The following is a 26,481-nucleotide window of genomic DNA, read 5'->3' as shown; positions in this document are numbered from 1 at the left end:
TTTATTTGTGGAGCTGTAATTGAAAGCACCACGCAACATATCCTCGTACAGCGGCTCGTATGATATCTCACGAAAAGTTATTCCTCCCTTTTTCGTGCGTTTTCCTACAAATGTCCAGCAACACGTGACGCTTGGCTTGTCACGGTGGTCGGGCACACACTGATTACATTACTTACTCATCGCCCCCACCGTCGTTTTGCTTTTTTCACAGAAATAAAACCAATTTAGTTCATTTTGGCGTATCAGTGCCATGTTATCAATACATAGTGCTGGGGTCAGCAACCTGCGGCTCCGGAGCCACATGGTACTCTTCAGCCCCTCTCCAGTGGCTCCCTGTGGATTTTTAAAAATGGAAATGAATAACTGTTTATTGTTTACATTTTCATTTTTATTTATCGTCAATGTTAACGCTCACAACCTGCAGTATTTAGGTTGTAACAGGCTCAATTTTAAAGATACAGTGGAGTTTCTGGTATCATACGAGACTAGAAAACCTAATGAATCCATTGGTACCAACCATGTCATACTAACATGTCAAGAAGGACGCTCCAAACCTCTGCTGGTCTGTAGCTGAAGATGGAGAAGTTGAGGCTGAGAAGTGAACGTCAGGACGGAGGTGAAGGCTGAGAGCAGCTCTCCTGTTTAATTACATAACATCATAGCCTACATCATTAGATAACCCTGCTGGCGTTCATTTTCATGTTTTTTTCTCTCTCTCTGAGCTCCAAAATGAAAAGAAACTTGTTATTTTTTCAATGTGGGTAAATATTTAGCTTCAGGTTGTACAGTCCCAACGCTCGGCTTTGTTAATAGTGTTCAAACAGAGCGTGCAGAGCGTGGCGTGCCGGCGCCTCGAGGTCCTGGCTGCTGCTCCGGAGGTTGAAAACAATCACTCTTGTTTATTTTGAGTCTCTCTCTCTCTCAGCTGGCTGTTTGTTGTATAGAATAGGATGCAAAGAGCCAGGTCCCTTTAGAGGACACGGGTCAGATACACTGGAGCAGGAAGATAATGCACCGATATTGTTCTCGGTGATGACAGACGGTGTGTGGCGAGGCTCTGTGGTGTTTTACATTGAAATGATATTTGTGTTGGCCAGCTCTCGTCTCCATACACAAACATCAGGCTCTCCCTAACAGTCAGACTGTCAGCTGTGATTGTCTGCATGTTGATTCATACACGTGTTCTGATAATGCACTGCTTGCTTTAATCAAAGATCAGATATTTCTGTACACATCATATTTGGTTTTGGGCATATAGAACATGATTGCACAACTAATGCCTAGTTCACACTACATGACTTTTGCCCTGATATTTCGCTCTCTGACAATAGCCCTAGATCAGAGGCAAGTCGGTGTTGGCTCGTCGCCTGCACATCGGCGCTCCAGCGTCATGTGTGAATTGTTCAAAGATGCGAGACGAGAGCCTCGCCGATGCCTTGCAGACACATTACATATATCCAGCATGCTAGACATCTGGTCCTGTCAGGGACTTCGGCCACGAGCTACAGCCAATGACAGACGCGAGACACGGGTTGATGTGAAAGCTGGGGGAGGAGGGGTCGCCTGTAACAACAGGAACTTACTGGATGTGCCGCATTTGCAACACGGAGCAAAGTTGTTGTTGCACCTAAAGGAATAAATAGTAAAATAGAGTGTGGAAACAGACTATTTCGTGCAACACATGTGCCAACAACAACATCGGCAATATGCGTATGACATTGCGTCATTTACCGTGAATTTGTTTTTCGTGACAAAACGTAGTTTGGAGACCTCATCGGGGATTGAAAGATCTTGTAATGTGTGACTTCCTGTCTCCGGTTAGTCATGTACTGTGAAAACCACAACGACTTAAAGACTCCCGATTATAAGACAGCAAGTCGTGTAGTGAGAACAGCACAGAGATCTGAGCACTTTTAAAGTCGTGTAGTGTGAACTAGACTTTAAACAACTTGGTTGTCACTGTATTTAATGCAACACGACGCTTGTTTATCGCTCCCAAATGTGATTAAAATGAAATAGACACAGTACGCTGCACTATACCGTGGGTGTCTTTATTAGAAGCCATAAATTGCGCTTTGAGCCGTGTTTTTCGTTGAAGGCGTTTAGTCGACCCAGAGCCTTATTTCAATGGGAACAGTCTCCCCACAGTGGTTTAATACAACCTCAGGATTTAAAGGATGGATACTATAGTAGACACTTGGGGTCGTCTTAGCACCATTTAGGGGGCTATCTGTAAAATACAGTATGTCATTTTCATTCATGTATCTGGAGGTCATTATTTAAATGAATATCTTGCCACTTTAAGGTATAGTCCAGGGGTCAGCAAACTGCGGCTCTGGAGCTCCTCTCTAGTAGCTCCCTGTGGATTTAAAAAAAAATGGAAATGAATAACTGTTTATTGTTTACGTTTTCATTTTTATTTATCATTGTTGTAGGTCTATGGTACGACGGTACAACGGTGTATTAGGGCCACTTTGAGGAAAAAAATAAATCTGAGATTTTGAGAATAAAGTCAGAAGTTTACGAGAAAAAAAGTCGTAATATTATGAAGTAGTAATTTTACATGTTATTAAATTTTTTTCTTGTAAAGCTATGACTTTATTCTCGTAATATTACAACTTTGTCTCTCGTAAAGTTATGACTTTATTCCCGTGATATTACAAATTTGTTCTCGAAAAGGTATGACTTTATTCTCGTAATATTACGACTTTTTTTTCGTAAAGGTATGACTTTATTCTCGTAAAGTTCTGACTTTATTCTCATGATATTACGACTTTTTTTCTCGATAAGGTATGACTTTATTCCCGTAATATTACGACTTTCTTCTCGTAAAGATATGACTTTATTCTCGTAATATTACGACTTTTTTTCTCGTAAAATTATGACTTTATTCTCGTAAAGTTATGACTTTATTCTCGTAATATTACGACTTTTTTCTCGTAATATTACAACTTTTTTTCTTGTAAATTTATGACTTTATTCTCGTAATATTACGACTTTGTTTCCCGTAATATTCTGACTTTATTCTGTAAATCTCAGATGTTTTTTCCCCCTCAATGTGGCCCTAATACTCCGTAGTACATTTGCACTTGGGCCCTCACTGCATTAAACTTATATACTATATACTTAGACTATAATCTGTGTTACCTTCATCACAATGCTCAAATGTTTTGCGGCTCCAGACAGATTGTTTTTTTTCTTTGCTTAAAATGACTCTTTAGATAGTGAAGGTTGCTGACCCCTGGTTTAGGCTGAAGACGGGGTCATGGCTTTACTGGGTTAACTTCCTGCTAGTTTTTTTGGAGGAAAAGTATGAATATGGAAATAACTTAACTCTGTTTGTTTTCTCCGTTTCTGCAGAGACATTTTCTTGAGCTTTCAGCTGCGTAACATGGACAAAATGTCATTTAGTCATAATTTTGATGGATGTTGAGGTGTGCAGATTGCATTCCGAGCCACACTTCAACATCCATCAAAATTATTTCTAACTGACAGTTTGTCCAAGTTTCTATCTTTGTGTAATCAAAGTGCTCACAAATAATGAGGATTAAATAAATAAATAAATCAATAATAAGTCTGCTGCAGGAAAGGAAAGCAAAACGAAGCTTCTGGCGTACAGTAGATGTAGATGTGAGCATCTTAACACTTACTTACTTACTGTGTGTGTAGGTGTCGGGTTGGTAGTGTGTTTTTTTTTAGAGGTGAATATAAAACACTTTTTGGACTACAACTATTCATTTGTGGGTGGACTAAAAACAAGCTGAAGGAATACAATGACAACACTGTTGTTTCTTTACCCCCTAATTTACTTTCCTCCCTTAAACAACCCTTTATGTAGGATTTAAAAAAAGTTTTAATTGCTGCCTACAGCTTTTAAAACTTTCCATTTACAGAGACGTGAATCTGTGTATTATTACAAAATGCAACAAGGTGATATGAGTCTCCAATTTACTTGATTTTTGGTGTTTTAGGGCAACATTTGAGCCTGTAAATGTAATTTGTTGTGAATGCTGTTTTACAAAAACAAAAATCCAGTGGTTTTAAAAATATGAAGCTGCTTTTGTACTTCTGAGATCAAGAAAACCACTGTTTCAAAAATGACTGAGAAGAAAATGACTGTAAATGTGCAGATCTAGAAAGATCTAAGAAGCATAGCGGTTACCAGAGGTGTGGACTTGAGTCACAAAATTGATGACTTTAGACTCGACTCGACAAAATATGAAAAGACTTGCAACTCGACTTAGACTTTAACACCAGTGACTCGTAACTTCACTTGGACTTGAGCCTTTTGACTTGAAAATACTTCATACCTTCCCCCAAACCCAAAGATTAAAAAGTGTGTTATTTAAAAAGTGTAAAGCACAGAGACGAAACTCCGGTGCTTTGTTGACAACAGCTGCTAGATTTTGGACTGAAAACGCCAATGACTCTGTGTCCATGGATGTATAAAGAGACGTCTGTAAATCAGAGGATCATTTTATTTTTTAGGTAAATCAACTTCCCAGTAGGAACACTTAGATAGCCCTCATTAAAATCATGATGTCCTAAAAGTAGTAAAATGAACTAACAGCTGAAGCCAGAGTTATTTTCCTCGGCATGATGAACGTGCATCAGACCCACGGGACCGTACCGCCCTGCGCGCTCATATGACATATCCTTTTCTGCCAGCTTCCTGCTAGCTGTATGCGGCTGTAATAATGGATATATTGGCTGTAATCCATCACTTTTATTATCTTCTAATACACCCATGGGCTGTATGCTGTAAGCCTATACCGTGGTGGATGTATTAACGTCTCTGTTCCCAAACAACCGGCTATCGGCCAGCAGCTAGTAGCGCTAGTAGCATGATGTAAACAGAATTTAATGGAGTTGTAGGATATTTACTAACACGCAGGATTTCTATCTTTTGTTGTTTATTTCTGAATCCCTGAAAATAGTTTTTTTGTTGAACTCTGGACTCTTTATTTTTGGTGAATATTATTGGGACTTGGTATTTGATTATCTTAATTCACCGTAAAGAACTAACATTACGTTAAAATGGCATTACATTTGGTGAAAAGCGCATTATGACTTGCTCAGGACTCGAAACTCAAAGTTTAGGACTTGGGACTTGTCAGTCTTGACTCGGTACTTGAGACTTACTTGTGACTTGCAAAACAATGACTTGGTCGCACCTCTGGCAGTAACGAAGGGGGGTGAGGCTTAGTGAACAAACGGTCACTTTTTACACGACAGAAAGCAGCCGTTTACCTGTAATGACCAATTTCTCTCTCTCTATTTATTGTTTGTCCTCTTTTCTTACTCATCCTCTACCTTCCCTCCCTTTTACCTCCCCTTACCCTGTTTCCTTCCCTCCCTCCTTCCTCCTCCTCAGGGCATCAGCAGTCTGTTCAGCTCCCTGAAGGTGGTCCGCCTGCTGCGTCTGGGCCGGGTGGCCCGGAAACTGGACCACTATCTGGAGTACGGTGCTGCCGTCCTGGTCCTGCTGGTCTGCGTGTTCGGACTGGTGGCTCACTGGCTCGCCTGCATCTGGTAAACACAGTTTTTTACAGTCTAAAACGCTCATTTCCTCAAAGTTTAGTGCCATTCAGAAGCTCCCGCTGGCTGCTGGGAGTTTATCTGTCTTCCTAACTGTTCCTAATTGGTTATGTATGCTAAACATCACATTTTGTACATTACAAAGCATCTGCTGCTGCTTTGTTTAGTCTCCTCCAAACAACGTCGGCTATGCTAATTCATGTATGCCCCATGGCAAACAGAGAGTCCCTTTTCAAATCATTCTTTTATTACGAACATTAAACAAAACAGCAACGTTCTGATGCAGTACTGCTCTGTTTAAGGTCATTCTTTGACATCTTAATTTTATACCTCCAAAGCTGCATTAACTTTTCATATTGAGATGAAAGTTCATAAAGTCAGTTAACCTTAATAAGTGAATATGAGCCTCGACAGACCAAAGTGAAGCTTTAAATGTTGTTTATGCTCCTCAGTCTGCTCTTACGTGAAGGATTAATGGTTTTAATAACCATATTTATGGTTTGCTTCATATTTGAGCCATTTAGTTTAGAGATAGTGGATGTTAAAGGAGGCGTGGAAAGATTAAGGCTGTTTAAGTGTTTTTAAGGGTCTAAGATTGGTGTTTATATACTACTAATTTGTTTTGCTAATTACATTTAGATGAGAAACTTTCAGATGGTGGTTTCCGTTAATGTTAAAACTCAAGCCGTCTTTTCAGTCTGCATTCAGGACAACAATATTTCCCCAGATGCTGTGAGGGCTATGTGTGGAAATTGTTGGAAAATTAATGAAATGCATCAGTGAATGTTTTGCAGTTACAGTTTTTTGCAAACACATATGTTTTTACATTCTGTTGATAAAAAACATAATCCATGTTATGACCAAAATGTATTTGTGGTTGCATATTGGTAGTATCATAATTCCACGGGGACAGGGTTGAGTCAGATGGTTTTTAAGGTTGTTGACCAAAGTACTTTTACAGAGATACGACGGCGTATTAGGGGCAATGTAGGTAAAACAAAATAATAGATACGGAGCCAGGGCATTCCTAGTAAAACACTTGAATAATCTCTGAGATTATATAGTCATACATCTGCAAGAAAAAGCTCCACCTTGTGAATTTCGTTGCTCCTAAAGTAGTGTTATTATGGTAATGATGGCCTGAAAGATACATATACTAATCTCCTTTCAAGGTCTTTATGTGTGATTTTAGGAACATAATGCTGACATTGTATGCATTATAGTTAATCCTCATGTTAGACCTGTTGTATGTTTTTATTTTACCAATGTTTTATCAGATAAATCCTAAAGATTCTCGTGAATTTGTAACTTTAATTTCAGAGAATATTCAAGTTTTTTTCTGGTAAAGTTGTGATTTTCTTTTCTTGTAAATTCACCACTTTAATCTCAGAGAATATTCAAGTTTTTTTTCTGGTTAATTTCTGATTTTTTTTTCTTGTAAATTCACCACTTGATTTCTGAGAATATTTACATTTTTTCTTGTCAAATGGTGATTAATTTCTTTTAAATTTACCACTTTAATCTCAGAGAATAGTAATAGTATAGATATACAGTATATATATATATATATATATTTATTTTTGACCTACAATGACCCTAATATGTTGTTGTATACAGAGGTGTTAAAATACTTGATATATAATATTAAAGCTCCGCCGTCACGCCTGTTAAACACACTGAAATGTTGATTTTGTCCTCGACAGGTACAGCATCGGAGACTACGAGGTCATCGACGAGGCCACCAACACCATCAAGATGGACAGCTGGCTCTACCAGCTGGCTCTCAGCATCGGATCGCCTTACCGCTACAACGCCAGCGGCTCCGGCCAATGGGAGGGCGGCCCCGGCAAGGACTCCTTGTACATCACCTCGCTGTATTTCACCATGACCAGCCTGACGACCATCGGCTTCGGCAACATCGCGCCCACCACTGACGGGGAGAAGATCTTCTCCGTGGCCATGATGATGGTGGGATGTGAGTACCACATACACAGCTGCTGGTTGCTTTAACTGTGTGTGCTGCGGTGGTGGTGGCGGCGGCGGCGGCCTCGCTGGGCACCGTTCCTTATCTGTTGTTGTCGTTTTGGTGCATTTCGGAGAGTGAAACGGTGCAGTGGGCCATTTCCATCAGTAGATATCACTCTACTGCCTTGCAATGTGTTGTATCCAGATAGAAAACCCACTTAGGGAGCTGCTCTTGGGGAGTGCTGCTGGTGGAGTTTTTTATGATATACTGGTGTTTTGAAGCAATATGATGTGCTGGGTGGAAGTTTCCCTCCTGGTTTTTGCCATGTTAGTGGTGTAGCCTGAAGATGATGAGTCAGTCCTACACTAAATACATCCCAAGCTGATGATTACTTATGATTCTGGTGACTCTTGGACCTTTCCTCCTGTGTTGATATCACGCCATAATGTCCTCTTGTACACACTGACAGGTGCATGTGCTGGAAAAGTTCTTTGGGTTTTTGTTTTTTGGGTTGCCAAATACATTCTTCCTTAGTCTTTTATATCTGCAGTACACCTTTGAACCACATGAGAGAGCCTGAATTGTTCGTAATGTTCCGATAATTTTAGCCTATTTATAACATTGAATTGATTGTAGCCGCCGGGGGGGTTGTTCCTCTAGATCAGGACAAGAACGTCCATTTTTTTTTTTCTCTACTTCCTCAATGCACAGCTGCTTCTAGTTGTCATTACAATACCTACTTCAATGTAAAGACACACAAAAATGACAGCAGACAACAAACCAAGATGAGCTTTATTCTAGGCCTGTCAAAGTTAACGCAATAATAACGCAAATTTGCCACTAATTTCTTTAACATTTTAGCTTTAGCGCACTTGATTTATTACCTCAGTAAACATTGTAAACATGAGTTTATGGTCTCAATCGCTAGTTTCAAGTCTTCTTCAATACAGCATGATGTTCATTTAGTAGATTATGGTCCCATTTAGAGTCACGCTTTAGGGTCGCTACCATGGCGTTGTCCAGTCTGGGAGTTGTCAGAGTTTTTGTCTTGGAAACTTAAACCCTTTCACAGTGTGTTTTCACTTCATCAAAGTTAATTATGACATTTTGGTCGCCTAAAAAATGTCTTGTTCAGTGTTTGGTTGTACTTAGCTCCAACCTGTAGTGTCACTTCTGGTTGTAAAAATACCAAGACGGCGACTACGTCCACTTCAGACAAAAAATGTCTGAAAAAAGTCTGAAAAAAAAGTCTGAAAAAAGTTGAAAAAAAAGTCTGAAAAATGTCCAGAAAAAATATTCATTCTGAAAAATGTCCAAAAAAAAAAGTCTGAAAAAAAAGTTGAAAAAAGTCTGAAAAAAATTTCTGAAAAGAAAAAGAAAAGGCTGAAAAATTCTGAAAAATTCCCAAAAGAAAAAGAAATCTGAAAAATTTCCGGAAAAAAAAAGTCTGAAAAATGTCCAAAACAAAATAAGTCTGATAAATGTCCAAAATAAAAATTCTGAAAAAAGTCTGAAAAAAAAGTCTGAAAAAAGTACGAAAAAAAAGTCTGAAAAATGTTGAAAAAAAAAAAATTCTGAAAAATGTCCAGAAAAAAAATCAAAAGAAAATCTGAAAAATGTCCAAAAAAAAAATTCATTCTGAAAAATGTCCAAAAAAAAAAGTCTGAAAAAAAAGTTGAAAAAAGTCTGAAAAAAATTTCTGAAAAGAAAAAGAAAAGGCTGAAAAATTCTGAAAAATTCCCAAAAGAAAAAGAAATCTGAAAAATTTCCGGAAAAAAAAAGTAAAAAAAAAGTCTGAAAAATGTCCAAAACAAAATAAGTCTGATAAATGTCCAAAATAAAAATTCTGAAAAAAGTCTGAAAAAAAAGTCTGAAAAAAGTACGAAAAAAAAGTCTGAAAAATGCTGAAAAATGTTGAAAAAAAAAAAATTCTGAAAAATGTCCAGAAAAAAAATCAAAAAAAAATCTGAAAAATGTCCAAAAAAAAAATTCATTCTGAAAAATGTCCAAAAAAAAAAGTCTGAAAAAAAAGTTGAAAAAAGTCTGAAAAAAATTTCTGAAAAGAAAAAGAAAAGGCTGAAAAATTCTGAAAAATTCCCAAAAGAAAAAGAAATCTGAAAAATTTCCGGAAAAAAAAAGTAAAAAAAAAAGTCTGAAAAATGTCCAAAACAAAATAAGTCTGATAAATGTCCAAAATAAAAATTCTGAAAAAAGTCTGAAAAAAAAGTCTGAAAAAAGTACGAAAAAAATGTATTCTGAAAAATGTCCAAAAAAAATGTATTCTGAAAAATGTCCGGAAAAAAAGTAAAAAAAAAAAAAATTCTGAAAAATGTCCAGAAAAAAAATCAAAAAAAAAATCTGAAAAATGTCCAAAAAAAAAATTCATTCTGAAAAATGTCCAAAAAAAAAAGTCTGAAAAAAAAGTTGAAAAAAGTCTGAAAAAAATTTCTGAAAAGAAAAAGAAAAGGCTGAAAAATTCTGAAAAATTCCCAAAAGAAAAAGAAATCTGAAAAATTTCCGGAAAAAAAAAGTAAAAAAAAAAGTCTGAAAAATGTCCAAAACAAAATAAGTCTGATAAATGTCCAAAATAAAAATTCTGAAAAAAGTCTGAAAAAAAAGTCTGAAAAAAGTACGAAAAAAAAGTCTGAAAAATGCTGAAAAATGTTGAAAAAAAAAAAAAATTCTGAAAGATGTCCAGAAAAAAAAGTCTGAAAAAATGTCCCAAAAAAATTTATTCTGAAAAATGTCCAAAAAAAATGTATTCTGAAAAATGTCCGGAAAAAAAGTAAAAAAAAAAAAAGTCTGAAAAAAATGTCCCAAAAAAAGTCTGAAAAAATGTCCAAAAAAAAAGTCTGAAAAAAAAGTCTGAAAAAAGTCTGAAAAATGTCCAAAAAAGAAAGATTCTGATAAATATCCGAACAAAAAGTAAAAAAAAAAAAAATAAAAAAAAAAGACTGGAAAAAAAAGTCTGAAAAAAGTACGAAAAAAAGTCTGAAAAAATGTCTGAAAAAAAAGTCTGAAAAAAGTACGAAAAAAAAGTCTGAAAAATGCTGAAAAAAAAAAGAAATTCTGAAAAATGTCCAGAAAAAAAAGTAAAAAAAAATGTCCAAAAAAAATTAATTCTGAAAAATGTCCGGAAAAAAAAGTAAAAAAAAAAAGTCTGATAAAAGTCTGAAAAATGTCCAAAAAAAAAAGATTCTGATAAATATCCGAACAAAAAGTAAAAAAAAAAGTCCCCAAAAAAAGAATGGAAAAAAAATTCTGAAAAAATTCTGAAAAAAAATTCTGAAAAAAAGTCTAAAAAATGCTGAAAAATGTTGAAAAAAAAAAAAAATTCTGAAAAATGTCCCGATTTTTTTAAAAAAAAAAAAAATCTGAAAAATGTCCAAAAAAAAATCCATTCTGAAAAATGTCCGGAAAAAAATGTCTGAAAAGAAAAGTCTGAAAAATTCTGAAAAATTTCCAAAAGAAAAAAAATTCTGAAAAATTTCCGGAAAAAAAAAGTAAAAAAAAAAAGTCTGAAAAATGTCCAAAACAAAAAAAGTCTGATAAATTTCCAAAATAAAAATTCTGAAAAAAGTAAAAAAAAAATGTCTGAAAAAAAAGTCTGAAAACAAAGTCTGAAAACAAAGTCTAAAAAAAGTACGAAAAAAGTCTGAAAAAAAAATTCTTAAAAATGTCCACTCTCGTGTCAGTTTGGTTGCAAAAAACAGATGGTGATGTCCAAAATACCAAACTCGGAGCTTCAAAACGGCAGCCCACAAACCAATGGGTGACGTCACGGTGACCACGTCCACTTCTTATAGTCTATGGTCCCATCAGGTTATGGTAGTGTTCAGCCATCAGTAATCCAATGAAGCTCAAATAATATTTTATCAACGAGGGTTCATGTGATTTTGCCACATTGGCGTGCCAAAATGTATTATAGCAGAAGCTGTATGTGCCAACTGCACATGTGTGAAACATGTAGGCGTGAGCAAACACCCTGTATAGTATAAACCTAACCATATAGATGCACTAACAATGCGTTTTATCAATGCCCTATGTTGGTGTTGTTTGGTTTTATCCAGCACTTTGATGTTGTGAGGTTTAATGAACTCTGAATCCACTCGAGGCCTCTCGCTGGGTTTAATTTAACTACAACTATCTGCTATCTAATATCAACTACAAGACCTCTGTTACGTCCCCTGATGAATGAAGTTGCCGTTAGGACATTTTAAATGTGTGACACGACAAACTTTTCTTCATCATTGATCTCTCTTTATGGGAGATGTTGCAGTGGGTTTAATGGAGAGTGTGAACTTGAGTTAATTTGTTTTTACAGTGTTCAGAGGCTGCACGCAGATCAGCACAGCGGGCGACGCCACGCTGATGATGAAAGCAGCAGAAAACTCAAAACAATAACAGAAGAGAGCGTGTGACACACATAGTTAATGGTAAACTGAGCTCCCTGTGGTTAATGTGAGGAATCAAATTAACAACTGAGGGAGCGACGAGATATTTCTGGTTAACAGTAAGTGGGGGAATATAGAGGTATATATAGTATAGGTGTAAAAGACATGGATTTTAAGCGTCAACATTTTGTCATCAGAAAAGGGAGACATTGCGGCGGTGCTGTGAATGAGAGAAAGAAAAGTTATTTTCTGATTGTTTCACTGCGTTAACGCTCTAATGCACAGATAAATAACAACACTCAACAGATGATTTACTGCGAGACAGACGCTCTTAGTTTCATTTTCCTCCTCTGCAACGTGCATCAGTAAATACATGCAGCAGTAAATATCGCCTCAGTGAGATAAAAACCTTTAAAGGTTTATGTTTTAGGCGACACACTGACCTGCAGGCTGCAGAGTGTGTTTACCGCTGTGACCACCAGCAGCCCTCGTCTCACGTCATGTTAGTTCTTCATACGTCAGCGGACTCATTTGCCTAATCTTCGCAGGCAGCAGCGTAACATAATTGTGATTGGCCCCAGTGCAATTTTTTTTCTGCTGTGCCACCATGGAGAGGCTCACCATGCAACTCCCGTTCCACAAACCAGCCTTAGATCAGCATCACGGACAGCAGCCGGAGCTATAAAAATGGAAATGAATAACTGTTTTTTGTTTACATTTTCATTTTTATTTATCATTGTTGTAGGTCTATGGTACGACGGTACGACGAAGTATTGAGGAAAAAAATAAATCTGGGATTTCGAGAATAAAGTAATAATATTATAAAGTAGTAATACGTAATTAAAGTAAAGTAAAGTAATTTTACGTGTTATTTTCTTTTTTTCTCGTAAAGTTGTGACTTTATTCTTTTAAAGTTGTGACTTTATTCTCGTAAAGTTGTGACTTTATTCTCGTAATAGTATTTTTTTATTCTGAAAATCTACGATTTTTTCCCCTCAATGTGGCCCTAATACTCCGTAGTACATTGTCTCTTTGGCCCTCACTGCATTAGACTTATATACTATATACTTAGACTATAGGCTGTTACCTTCATCACAATGCTCACATGTTTTGCGGCTCCAGACAGATTCTTTTTTTTTTTCTTTGCCTAAAATGGCACTTTTGATAGTAAAGGTTACTGACCCCTGATAATAATGAAAATAAACCAGTACTCACCCATTAGAAGTTCATCCCACAGGTCTTGTGCCCCGCAAAGTCATTAACAACACTGCTTAAGAACCATGTCCTTTTTTTATTGGAACGTCATGGCCACGCAGCGCCACGCAGCGCCACGCAGCGCCACGCAGCGTGACGCAGCGCCACGCAGCGCCACGCAGCGCCACGCAGCGCCACGCAGCGTGACGCAGCTTTTGAGCTGAACTTTTATCAGACACCGAGCTGTTTCTATTTATTCCTGTTGAAAGGACGAGGAACGGCTGATGGTGAAGTTGAAATGAGGAGTTATCTGATACGATCCGTCCTCATTCCACTACTAAAACCTTGAGTGGCAGCTGTCTGGAGGGAGATTGCCAGAGCTGATGGTGGCTCTATTGTATGACATTTTCAGTAAATATCACAATATTAAACGTGTTTTCTGATATAAAATGAACAAATGAATCACCGGTTGCAGCAGGTCTTTAGACCGCGATGGAAACGCAGACAAAGATGGGCTGAAAGAACCTTTTAGTTCCTTGAAAAGTAGCTCCAGGAAGGAAATCTAATTACTGACGAGAGTGCATGTAGGGCACTATCTGATTTCCTCTTTAAAATATTTTTCTCCAAAAAAACTGGTTACCTAATCTTCATGTAAACAGACTGATTGTTAGAAAAATGAGTGTCCTTATTTCATCAAATTTCTATTACCTCTTTTAATTGGTGGTTTGATGTTAGTGTAATGACAGAGCTGTTGTCGATCTAAAGTTACGGATGCTATCAGTGCTTCTCAAGTTTTCGTGGTTTCAGATATTGGGATGTTAAGCAGCTTCCAGTGGGAAGATTAATACCCATGTTCATGGTTTTAACAGTGTATGTACTGTTTTATATCTCGTGGCTATGGTTTAACAATCTTAAAGGGATTAAAACCTTCCAGCTGTTTTTCCAAAAGTGGTAAATTTCCTTACAGAAGCTTTTCTTTCTGGTGTTCTCGCCGTCTCTGCTGGCCTGATGGAGCTTGTGTAACAACGTCTATATCCTGGAGGAAAAGTTACTTTCAGGGGAATCAATTATTAAACTGTGTGCACAGTCTGCAAAACTGAGAGTACAGATTCTTACATTGTGGTCCCCTGAAGGCTTCGACGGAGGAGTAACAAACAGCACAGTTGTATAATATTAAGGTTAAACGGATATACATAATATGACCTTTTATTAAATAACAGAAAATGGACGGTATTGGACCATATTTCATAAGGCTGGGATGATTCACCTATCTCCCGATTCGATAGTATCACGATACTTAGGTGTCGATTTGATTAAAAAATCAAAGAATAAAGACATTTCCCTCACACATTAGTGGTATTTTCTTTTTGATTGATAAGGGACATGTAATGTTTTATACTTCTGGTGAATATAATCCATCAATCTGATTTCCATAGATGTATTTAGTATATACAGTTCCCTTTGTTAACACCTTATTTTGAAAACCGGACGTAGTCCCACGTGTCTACTTCCTCTAACTTCTCCAAGGTCGTCTCTAGCTCTCATGTCAGCTCCGTCCTCTTTTCTGCTAACTTTGGAAATTTTTCAGGCATATTTTGACCTTTTTTCAGTCTTTTTTTAGGAAAAATTTCAGATGTTTTTCAGACTTTTATTCAAACATATATCAGCCCTTTTTTGGACATATTTCTGACATACTTTGGCATTTTTTCAGACTTTTTTCAGACATTTTTTGGCCTTTTTCTGCATTTATTTCGGCCTTTTTTCAGCCTTTGTTCGGACTTATTTTTTAGAAGTTAGCATGCAGCTTTAGCCGTGATGTCTAGCTCTGCTTTTCCTGTCAATGTGTGAAACCCAAAGTGTTTCCATCCTTTACTGGGTGTGTAGTGTTTACCATGCTGGATTTAAAATGGGAAGATGCAGGTCCTATCCACGCAGACCCTTCAACGTTTTCTACTTTCTCGCTGAGGTTTGTTTTGGTTGACGGATACGGAACGGATATGACGTCACTTTACTCAAACTACAACAATAAAAGCGGTAACTTCCTTTTTACCTCCACATAGACTCAAATGAAGCAAATATATCAATTCATTAAAAAAATGTATTTGACATTTTTTTGGGGGGATTTAAAAATACAACATTTTCCCATCCCTAGTATTTCATCATGAAGATTCCCTCAAATATTATATAATTATGAGTGAAACGTACAATTCTTTGGTTGAATCTCTTTAGACGTAGGTTATATATGTACTGTATATATAATACCGTTCAAACGTACCTGAACCTGGGATCTCGTACCCGTCTTGTATCTTGTAGTTGTGTGACCCGGCGACAGATTGTTCATCATTCCTTCCTCGGAGCATTCCTCTTTCCTTTCGGGACGAAGCCGCTGTACATTATTCAACACATTTTGTGTGCTTGAACAGTCTTGAGGCTTTTTTCTCATCATGCAAATGAGTTGTACACATGTGAGCCTGCTCATACGGAACCTTTTTAGATTTGATCTCTTCTGCTCAATAAACATGGAAACGATTTCCTAGAAAGAATCTGTTACACCGGGAGAATAGGAATAGTGTTTCTGTTTCAACTGTGTGATGTATTTTAGGAGGAATCTCTGTCAGAGAGAAATATTCCCACAGATGTTATGTTTAGTGGAGGTTTTCATATCTGTTTCAGTTTTGTTTTGTCCCAAGTTTCCCCCAAAAAAGACTCAATATTTAAACTGTCTAGTGTCTGCATTGCATTCTGGTCTATTTGCTGCACCCGAGGCTCTCTAGACATGAGCAGTGGTACAACCTGTGTACACCACAAGGCAGGCGCGGCCCCTGAAAAGGTCCAGTTGAAGGGCCCACCTTAAATCTGCTTCTATAGGGCTGCAACTAACGATTGTTATTTTCTATAATCAGTTAATCTTTTGGTCTATGAATAGTGAAAAATATCCATCCCAGTTTCCCAAAGTCCAAGGTGAGGTCTTTAGTTAGGCCCATGTCCCATCCGCTAACATAGAGGAGGCGGGGTTTATGAGCTATACTGCAGCCAGCCACCAGGGGGCGATGCAGATGTTTTGACTTCACCTTTAGGGAGCTGTCTTGTCATCCATTTGTATGGTGCCTTCAAATGAATCTCCTGACCTTGTGTTTATAACATGGGAAGTCGTGTGCAGGATATGCTTGGCGTTCAAGTGGTTATGTAAGGGATAATGTGCAGCTAGCGGGTCATTGTTGTGAAATAAACCCCTTCAGGGCGATCGCCCTGTACATTATCCTGCTTATTACACGGCTACTTACTGAAGAAATCTGATATTTTGACACAAAAACGGTCCTCCAGAGTCTGACATCAGAACTACACCCATAGCAACGGTCTGTTATACATAGCAACGGTCTGTTATACCTAGCAACAGTCAGTTACACATAGCAACAGTCTGTTATACATAGCAACGCTCTGTTATACATAGCAACGGTTTGCTTCAAAGAAATTACACCCCGCAGAACGCCGCGATTGACCAATCAGAATTGAGTATTCAACACAGCCGTGTAATAAGTCGTGAGAACACCGCTGCTAAGCAACTGCAATATTAACGTTACTATCGGCGTCTAGAAGCCACAGAGGCTAACAATTTAGCAAGGATGTAACATAATGCAGGAAATGTAAAGGCATAATGACGGAGGAAAAGGATGAGGCTGGTGGGAATATCAACATTTTCCTCGGACATGTTATATACAATTACGAAGAATTACAATATACGACTAAAATTACAATACATCACCTTATTATGTACCGAAAAATTAACTTTCATGGCCTCTGCCATTTCTGACAACGTCAACAAACACGTCACAACTCGTGAGCTTGGAGCTTTCAGAAACTTTCCACTTACGAGGTCGTGTTCATATGGACTCTTCTGGTGAACACGGTAAACACGACCACATCTAAAGGCACCGATATACACAGTCTACGGTATAAACCAAACAACTTATGAGACCAGAAATAGAAGGCACACAGACAATGATTATTTTTAAAAGTATTCAAGTGTTATCACATCTCTCCTTAAAGTGTTTCTCATATTGTACAAATCTTCAAGCCAACTTTCACTTTGCCAGAACTCACACAGAGGATCCTGCCCGTGGAAAGTGTTAAGATTTAGTCATTTTTAACGCACCTTGACGCCTTTTTCAGTATTAGTCACTTGGTTTTAAAATAGCCGAATCTCATTTTGGAACAACAGCGTTTTTGTGTCTTTGTCTCGGTCCGATCTGCCCTCTGGAGTTCAGTATCGGGGGGCCAAGCCAGAGCCTCCCTGGGCTGTCCTCCATATTGTTAGTTCCTGGCAGCTGGACAGTAAAGCGCCTCAGCTCCGTAGTAAACAATACAGAGACATGACACGCTCTTCAGTGTCGGTTCTGTCTGGCGGTGACTGATAGTCTTCTTGGCGTGGCGGACCATCGCAGCGTCTGCGTGGGCAGTTTCCTGAGATCTCTGATGGTGAGGCAGACAGACAGGAGGGGCATTCATTTTCCAGATTATTCTACGAGTATTCCAATATGAATGATCAGTTTTACAACATTAGAGCTGAAATGAGAGAAAAGATAATTTGGTACTAAGAAGGGTTTATAAGTTTGAAATATTCGGGCTGTGTTAATGGTTAATGAATCATTTACTGCTGCTTTCAGATCACTTAGAAGACATTAAGGAGAACTAATTCTGTGGTTGTGAAAAATAAGTGTGGCTGGTGTTTATCCTCCTCCAGTGTGACACTTGCTTTGTTTTTATTGCCCTTTAATTCATCAGGAAAAGGCCGTCTGCTATAATGAATATTAGTAAGTTATTAATAAAGACTCATGAGTTTCTCACTTTCTATTAAGCCATTAAAGAGTAACTTAATATCGGGCTGTTCAAAAGTTTCTAGTCTGCTTCACTTCTGATCATTATAGTAATAAAGAGTTGCATGTGGTCGGAACTGTGCTCTGTCGCACCTGTAAAGGTGAGAAGTAATTAGACTGGAGGTCGGCAAAACATTTTTTTTCTTGGTGTTAAATACACATCAAAGTCTGTTTTGGGGATGTGTTGGGAAGTACTGTTACTGCTTAAGTGAAAAAGCCTTTTGTGGCTCAAGAGGGAGCTGCGCTAAATTTGATAAGTTGCCTCAGGTGATGTCACTTGAGTCAGCGTCAGTTGGGGTCATAGACTGTATATAAAGAGTGGACGTAGTCACCGTGACGTCACCCATTGGTTCGTGAACTACGGTTTTGAAGCCTTCAGTTCGGCATTTTGGCCGTCACCATCTTGTTTTTTTGCAACCAGAAGTGAGATGAGAGGATGGAGCTAAGCACAACCAAACGCTGAATAAGACATTTTTTGGCGACCAAAATGTTACTTAAAGGCAGGGTTGACGATGTTCTCCAGTCTCCACTATTTGTTCTATTGGTTGAAATGGTCTTTACACCCCGACAGCGATCCATTACTGATGAGCTCTGAAAAAGGAGCGGAAAAGAGCCGTCATCTGTAGCTGCTGTAATCCTGTAAAAACGTCTACCAATCACTGCCTCGAGGTCCGCTTGGAAAGAACCAATCAGACGCCTCCCTGCCTCCCTGCTTGTTCTCTACCATTGGCGTGCACCAGCCTGAACTCAAAGTGAGTCGCCGCCGCACGTTTCCTGGAGAATGGAAGAGAAAAGTCAGCCCTGCAGTAGCACTGCTGCGGTTACTGGTCATGAGGTAGCGTTGTTGAGTTGAGGTCCTCTCTCTGCTCTGTGTCTGTGTAGTAGTAGTTACGATGCGGTGGTGCTCGTGCATGTGTGTGTGTGGGGGGGGTTTAGACGGAGCTCCTGAGGCCATGCTACTTTCACATTATGCTAGCTTTCCAACATCATCCACCCTATCTTTAAGTGGAGTTTGGTCCAGATGCCTTGCAGCACTTTTTCCAGAAGGTAAAAAGGTCTTTCTGTTGAACCTGATGAAACAATGAAATACTCTATAGATGTAATAAGAATAGTTTTTAAGGAGTCTTAGAAAGTGGGTTCACTGGAGGTTTTAGTCAAAACAAGCTGTCCCACGCTGCCTTGTGCTTTGATTGATGGACGTCAGGGCTTTTTTGTAGCCGTTCAGAACAAAGACGGAGGCAAAATGAAACCTTAACCTCCGGTGACTGAGGGGAGAGGCTGTTGTTCAGACTGTCTTCTAGTGGAGTGATGTCTGTCACACTCAGCAGATTACAGTGATTGATTGATTAGGCCTTCAGACAATACATTCACTTCACCTCATCAGCTCTCAAAAGATGTACTCCTTCGTCCTTTTTAGACATTCAGGACTCGTGTTTTTTTTGGCGAGATGTCAAATAATTACCCTAAAATCTTCTATATTGTAGCATGAAAACATCCAGTAGCTTCAGATCAACAAAGACAAAGATAGTCTGTCAGGAAAAACACGAGATGAAGGGAGAGAAAGTGAAGTACGAGGACAGAGAGTGAATGATAACGACCAAAGATGAAGTCCGGGTCAAATGCTGCCCATCACGTCTTCTGCCTGTTTAAACTCTTTTCTGACCTCCCCTCCTCCTCTTGCTTTGCGTCAAAGTTAATCTCTCTTGACAAATGCTCTCGGCCGGCGACAGGAGGCCGAGCGCCACACAGATGTCTCGTCTTGAGGGAAAATGGCAGGCGGCTCGGTCCTGGTGAGCCCTGATTGGCCCTCTGGTTGATTGTTGGTGAAGCATTGACACGCCATGTTTGGAGGCAATGAGTTTGGCAGCGTCAAATGTAGCTGGACACGTTAATCAGTTGATGCTTTTAATGTGAGGACATCTATTAAAATAGACAAGATAGAAGACGCTGCATTGTGTCTCGAGAAAAGTCTGCAGTCGATCCATTGCATCCTCTGACTTTTTCATTTCCATCCATTTAATTGATATGCATATAGATAACACTCCTGGTTTAGTACCTGCATGTATCTGAAAGTTGGTAATGTACACAAACCATACCGTGATCTCTACAGATCTCAGTCAGACAGATATGCAATGGATCAAGGAGTTTAGGTTACTGTAGCAGCGTTCACAGCAGCTGCAGGTCAACGTTTTTGGCTTACGAACCATTAAAATGAAGCAAACTTCTGCCGACATCAGTGTTAATTTTGGCAGCTATTTTACGTTTGGTCTTATGTATGTAATAATAATGTATAAATCCCCAAATAGCCCATGAAATAAGGAATAATGCGGCAGCGGCACCGTCCCGAAGCTTCGAATACCTTTAAATATTTCTCTTAGAAGCCCAAAAAATGGCATTCGGGACAGTCGTAGTTCAGTCGCACCCACTGGCACCCCTTATGAGAGCCAATCAGCACCGCCCAACATGCAAATATCTGCGTTAATCAACCACCTGAACCTGACCCGACTTGCAAACTGCCAACTTATAACGCATTATTGCAGCACAAGGACTAAGGACTAAGACAAGCGGGACAGAGACGGACTGGTGTGTGTGTTTGAGATAGAGTAGAAGAGAAGGTGGAAGGTGACAAAAACAAAGACAGATTTTGATAAAGTTTTTATTTTTTAAACTACCTTTTAGTCTTGTGTTTGTTCGTCAACAGTATTGCATGTTTGATATCATCACCGTTAGTGTTTAATGACGTCGGTGCCGTCTCGTCATTGTCTCGTCTTAGTCATAGAAAAAGGTCGTTGACAAACATATTCCATTCCCTGGAAACATAATAGAGCATTACTTATGGGAACATAATTTAGTAGGAGACGGGGTTGTCAATTATACAACAACAAAACCATCCCGTCATGGCACAGGTACCTCTGGAGATTAGTTTTCACACATCTAAGGAAAGTGATTGATAACCCCGATCTTGGAGCTACAAGGCTGTAAAACTTTGGTTTCCAACGCCCAAGACATCATGCAGGTTTTACCTCAGCCCCGCTGAGTCTGACTCGTCTCCATCTGTGTTGCTTCACTTGAGCTGGATGTTGGAAACCAGACCCGATGTCCTATTAGACGCATCGCCAACCTGCGCTGACGACTCACCGCTCTGCTTTTGTTTTCATTTAAACAAACACGGAGACGGAATCTAAACAAAATGTCTTCATGGAGGGGAAAGTATCTGTCCATCACCATTTTAATAAAAGGTGTTTGCCTTTTTTTTTCCTCCTCTCTCTCTGCTTCTTTTCGAAAAGACCCGTCGTCTTGACATTCAATGTGATGTGACAATAAATACATGATATATCCTTTACTGGAGCTCGACGCTGAAAAGGATCAGCGGCCTCAGTAAAAACAAAAGAGAGAAAAACAAAACTGTGAAAGTGTTTCCAGACTTGAGTGAGAGCATTTCATCCATCCAGAGAGAAACAGCATGAATCATGTCGAGGACAGAAATCGTTCTTTGTTTCTGACAGACTGATAAAAAACAACTCACCTGCAGCATTTAGACGCTCTGCTGACTCCGAACAACAACACGGACCACACTTTAACATTTCTTATTCACTCTTTGTTTGATTTGTGGAATTTGGATTACTCATACGAGTGTTTTAATACTCCACAGCTTCCTGATAAAAAAAGATAGTCATGTCATTTTGGTAAAGGTTTTGCATGTTGTTTGTTGAACTTTTTGCCATGCAGCTTTGTTGGAGAATGTAAGATGTAAGAAGTGTTGTGTTTAAGGCTGTCAAAGTAAACTTTCATATACTGGCGTCATATGAAACTAAAAAACCTAAGGAATCCATTGGTACCATACGTAAATGTACCGTAAAACCAAAACTAGGTTGTAAAAGAGTCTATTAAGCTAAGAGTCTGTGATATTTCTCATTCTCACTTTCACATTATACTATAGGTAGTTATTTCAATGTTAATATTATTTGTTAGTGCAGGTTTAAGGTGTAAACATGCGTTTTCTAGTCGGGAGTAGCTGAATCGGGTGTCGGTGACAAAGTGGCCAATCTATTCAATTCTATGTTTATATACTATATACATTATTTACTGGAATTTTAATTCTTTTGACCAATTTGTTGCTGCAGACTTACCCTTAAATTGTAATTCCTGTTAATTTTGAAGGTTTTTTAGTAGGTCTGTCAGGCGATAATAACACATTAGTGCAAATTAATTTTAACACATTAACGCAACTTGCGATTTTTAGGTTGTAGAGGGCTCAGTTTTAAAGCTAGAGTGAAGATACTACATCATACGAAACTATAAAACATAATGAATCCATTGGTACCAACCATGTCTTACTAGCTTGTCATGAAGGAGGTTAAATAATGCTTCAAACTTGCTCTAAATTTTGGTTAGGAAAAACTGTCATGTCCATTTTCAAAGGGGTCCCTTGACCTCTGACCTCCAGATCAGTGAATGTAAATGGGTTCTATGGGTACCCACGAGTCTCCCCTTTTCAGATATGCTCGATGCCATGTCGATTGACAGCCCTTGTTTTTTTACATTCCCCAGTTTCCTGATAAATACAGTCTGTCTGCCGTCATCTCATCTACTCGACGCAGACTGAACCAGAGGACTGTCTGTATCGCTGACTCTTCCTCCCGTTAGCGTGACGGAGGCCGATCTGTACGACTCCTCCTCCTCCGTCCCTCCCTCTGTCCGTCCCTCCCAGCTGTCCTCCCACATGTCTCACACCCTGTTTGTCACCAGATGGTCGGTCCAGGATTAATGGGCCACTTATCTTATATCTGCGGCCATCAGCAGAGACCAGAACTGCTTCTTCTGAACCGGAGGACACCTCCCTGTTAGAAGACACGCCATCACATTCAACTCACAAGCAATCATTCAGGAGAAACACACACCCCCATCACATAAAGACACACAGCAGAACACTGCACACTGACACACAACTGTTAATGTAAAGAACCATAAAACTTTGATCAAGCACCATTACAGAGCGATTAGCATAATAACACATTATCATTTCCATATCACTTCATTATATGTAATTACATAAAAGCATTAGTGAGTTGTAGCAGCATGTTTTTATCATGCTATATCTCGTGTCCCATCCCGCCCTCGACACGCATGATCTCACCACACATGAGATTATCAGACACCTTTTATCAGTAATATTTAAGGCTCACTGAAAAAGAAACCGCCTCCATCTGTGCTGATAACACATTAGAGTCTTAACTGAATATAATAATTAACACATCCTCAGCTCTCAGGTGTTCTCTAGATAGTCTGTGAAATGAAATCTTTTATTTCCAACAAAACATTAATAACTGTAGAACATCAATCTTTATATTGTATTACTAAATATGACTTAACAAAATATGGTAACACGTCATTTTACAGGTCTGCAAATTTCATGGTAATTAGGTGATAATTAGCAAGTAACCTATTTGAAATTACTTTTGAATTACCGGCCAAATTACCCCAATATTTACCTAAAAATTTATTAAAAATGACTTTATTATAAACATTATTTAATAATTATATTCCGCTATTTCCCTGATAATCTATTTAATACATTGAATAATATAATAATAGATTGTTTTGTGTAGACAATAAGTTCTACTTAAGGGCGCTTCTCAAGCCTAAGGGCCCTATTTTAACCATTACTGCTATTTAAGCATATAATTATTAAATAATGTTTATAATAAAGTCATTTTCGATAAATTTGAGGTAAATTTTGGGCGAATTTGGCAAATAGGTTACTTTCTAATTATTACCTAATTACCATGAAATTTGCAGACCTGTAAAATGACGTGTTACCAAACATTTCGCTATTTCATTATTAGAAAAGACAGTAAAAAACAAAGTGAGTTTCCCTCAGATTGTGTATTTTCTCCTTCCATTAAGTGTCCATATACCAGCTGTAATATGAATCCAAACAGACCTAATTTTAGTACAGTTAAAGGGTGAAATCATGCTCCACATGTAGGACGTATAGAGTCTCTAAAACATTCATAGGGGCAGCAGCGGTGATGTAACGAGAAGAGACGCTGTTCTCTTTAATATTTCTGCGATGCTGTAAAGTCAGCAACACAAACGCCAGAGGCACGCAGAAGCACTTGTTCAGCCCCTTATGTTCCTGCTCATGCAGCACTATTGAAGCATGCGACTGTACTGTACTGTAGCGTGCAACAATACAGTAATGTAGGTAGTCACGGTGGATCACTGCATCTATTCTGCGTTAACGTTGATAGATATTCTGAACTGAGTGGATGGTTTTCTCCACCACTTACCTTTATACACCTACAGCCAAGAAATTATACTCACAGGTGTGTAGAATATAATCCAATTACAGATTGACCAGTACGTGAATTTCTCTTGGAGTTAATCACTAAAACGCGCAAATTAGGCGCGTTTTCATTCACATCATATTGTCAAGTCATGAAAGGCCAAATCGTAGGAAGATTTAATGAATCTATGCTTGTTTAATCTGACTCAATGACCTTCTCAATACAATATAGTGTGAGATTAACAGCGTCGTCAGTATAGCAGGTTTGTACCGGACTGTCCTTGACCCTGGAACAGACTGGGATATATAGTAGAGATGAACAGACGGATTTGCAGCGAAACCCACTGAATTTATTGAGCACCATTGAACTATAGGGGCTAAATAAAGGAATGAGTATGATTTTTCTATGATGTTTTATGATGCATATGCAGTGGCAATATGCCAATGGCTAGATACCAGCAATGCCCAGAACCTGTCCATTCAATAAGAGGCAGCTATTAGCTGGAGGAGGAAACTTAAACATCTTCACTGCCACTATCTCATCTTACTCTGATGATGACATTCTTTATGTAGAAAGGTTAGTTGCGTCTCCAGGCCTCACCCCTCCAGATCCTCTCAAGAAGTGTAAAGCTTTGGTTGCGTTTGAATCTTTTACACTCGGGTGCGGGTTTCTCCTCGGCAAACAGACAAAGCTCTTTTCCGTGCGGACACTAGCGGCCTTCGCAGATGCGGAAAGCATAAATCCAACTTAATGCCCGCCCTCTGGTTACCCCCCAGGTTAAAACTGTTAACTCTGTCCGCACTGTTGCCATCGTCAGTACTGTTAGCAACGTCAGCTGCTAGCCGCTGGCTTCGTGTTCAGAGCTGTGTGCAGGCAGGCAATCCCAGCTGTGTGGGTTGTAGCTGCTACAGTAGTCGGCCAACCACTCGTTACATTAAATTAAAAAACGCTTGCGTTGATCGGCTGCGAGCTAAACAGCCCTGTCTCCTAAAAACTGCATTCTCAATTATATTTGTAGGGAAACATATTTTGATGAAGATTAGTTTTGTACGTATCATCAACGTCCACGGAAGACTGCAGCAAGTGACGTCGTACGACGAGCGACGCGCAGAGCAGGTGACGTAGTATACTGAGCGACTGTTAATGAAAGTTACGTAGTATAATAACGTTATTGAAAGTTTTGTGGTATAATAATGGGACTTTCCCCAGGATACCAGTGTTCGTGTCCTGTGTGAAACTAAAAGCCAAACCATGATGTTTTGTTGCGTTTTTGTTTTAATAACCACGTGTTTAAAACTGTTTAAAACTGCGACTGTAATCTGGGAGAAACGTAATAGAGAATGCAGTGTAGTTGTATGGGAACGTCATTTTATAGAAGACAGTTTTGAAGGTCATATTGGTCCTATTTTTTTAGATCTGGGTACAAAAAGGATCGATTGAAGGTATCGTTTGACAGGAGAAGTTTGGATACTACTTGGTACTAGGTTATTTCAGTTGATACCTTAAAAAGTATGATGTACCGATAACCCTAATATTCAGCTTTTATTTTTGCAGCAGAAAGCCATGTTAACACTATAAAAAGTCAGGCTGTGATAGAATAAAAACCTTGTGTCTGAGATTTTCAAAAGTTATGAAAAACTGCTCTCTTTTAATCTTGACAGACATGTTTTTATTGTCTTAGTTGAGTTTGAGTACGTTGGTTTCTAAGGTGAAGGAGTTTTCTTTAACCCAAAGAGGAGCATGTTAGCGTCTTCGTTCTTCTTCTTAAATTAAAAAAGTTCACCAGTATTAACCTGACAAAATGTTCCTCAGAAACGCCTGTTCAGTCTGGTTTGATGGCGGAGCAGATGAAAGAGCGCTCTCTCTTTTGGAAGCCGACTGTAACGTGCACTTAAGGAATAACAGTGATTACAATGTGAACGGCCTCTTTCTATTAAGCTGAAGCTCTTCTGTCTGATTCCTATAATCGTCCCACTCCTACTGACACCGCCTGTTACTGCATTCTTGTTCTTGACACCAACGTCGACAGGCTGAAAAGGTTACAGGAAGCACAGCTCTGACTCAAAGTATGAATTATAAAATATTTCCAGAGTGTATTCAATCCTCTCCAGTGTTAACCTCACTGCTTCTAGTTTGCCTCACAATATAATTGGCTTCCTATTTCTGAACTCCAAGACCATTTCTTTTTGTTTGTCAAGGTGAAAAACAAGTCATTAAAGACACCG

The 26,481-nt window shown here is 38.7% G+C and overlaps 1 protein-coding gene across 3 annotated transcripts in view; it reads left to right on the top strand.

The window, feature by feature from the left end:
- Nucleotides 1–26,481, top strand: part of kcnh5b (potassium voltage-gated channel, subfamily H (eag-related), member 5b) — a 163,995-nt gene that overhangs the window by 58,614 nt on the left and 78,900 nt on the right. For all 3 annotated transcript variants that reach the window (XM_037746134.1, XM_037796826.1, XM_037746135.1), the window contains 2 exons: nucleotides 5,375–5,532; nucleotides 7,242–7,513. In XM_037746134.1, coding sequence (XP_037602062.1) covers nucleotides 5,375–5,532; nucleotides 7,242–7,513 — 430 coding nt within the window. The remainder of the gene's footprint in view (nucleotides 1–5,374; nucleotides 5,533–7,241; nucleotides 7,514–26,481) is intronic.

Source organism: Sebastes umbrosus, chromosome 16 (genome assembly GCF_015220745.1).
Source record: "Sebastes umbrosus isolate fSebUmb1 chromosome 16, fSebUmb1.pri, whole genome shotgun sequence".
Lineage (NCBI taxonomy): Eukaryota > Metazoa > Chordata > Actinopteri > Perciformes > Sebastidae > Sebastes > Sebastes umbrosus.
Note: the sequence above shows the minus strand (reverse complement) of the source record. Positions and strands in the feature narration are given on the sequence as shown.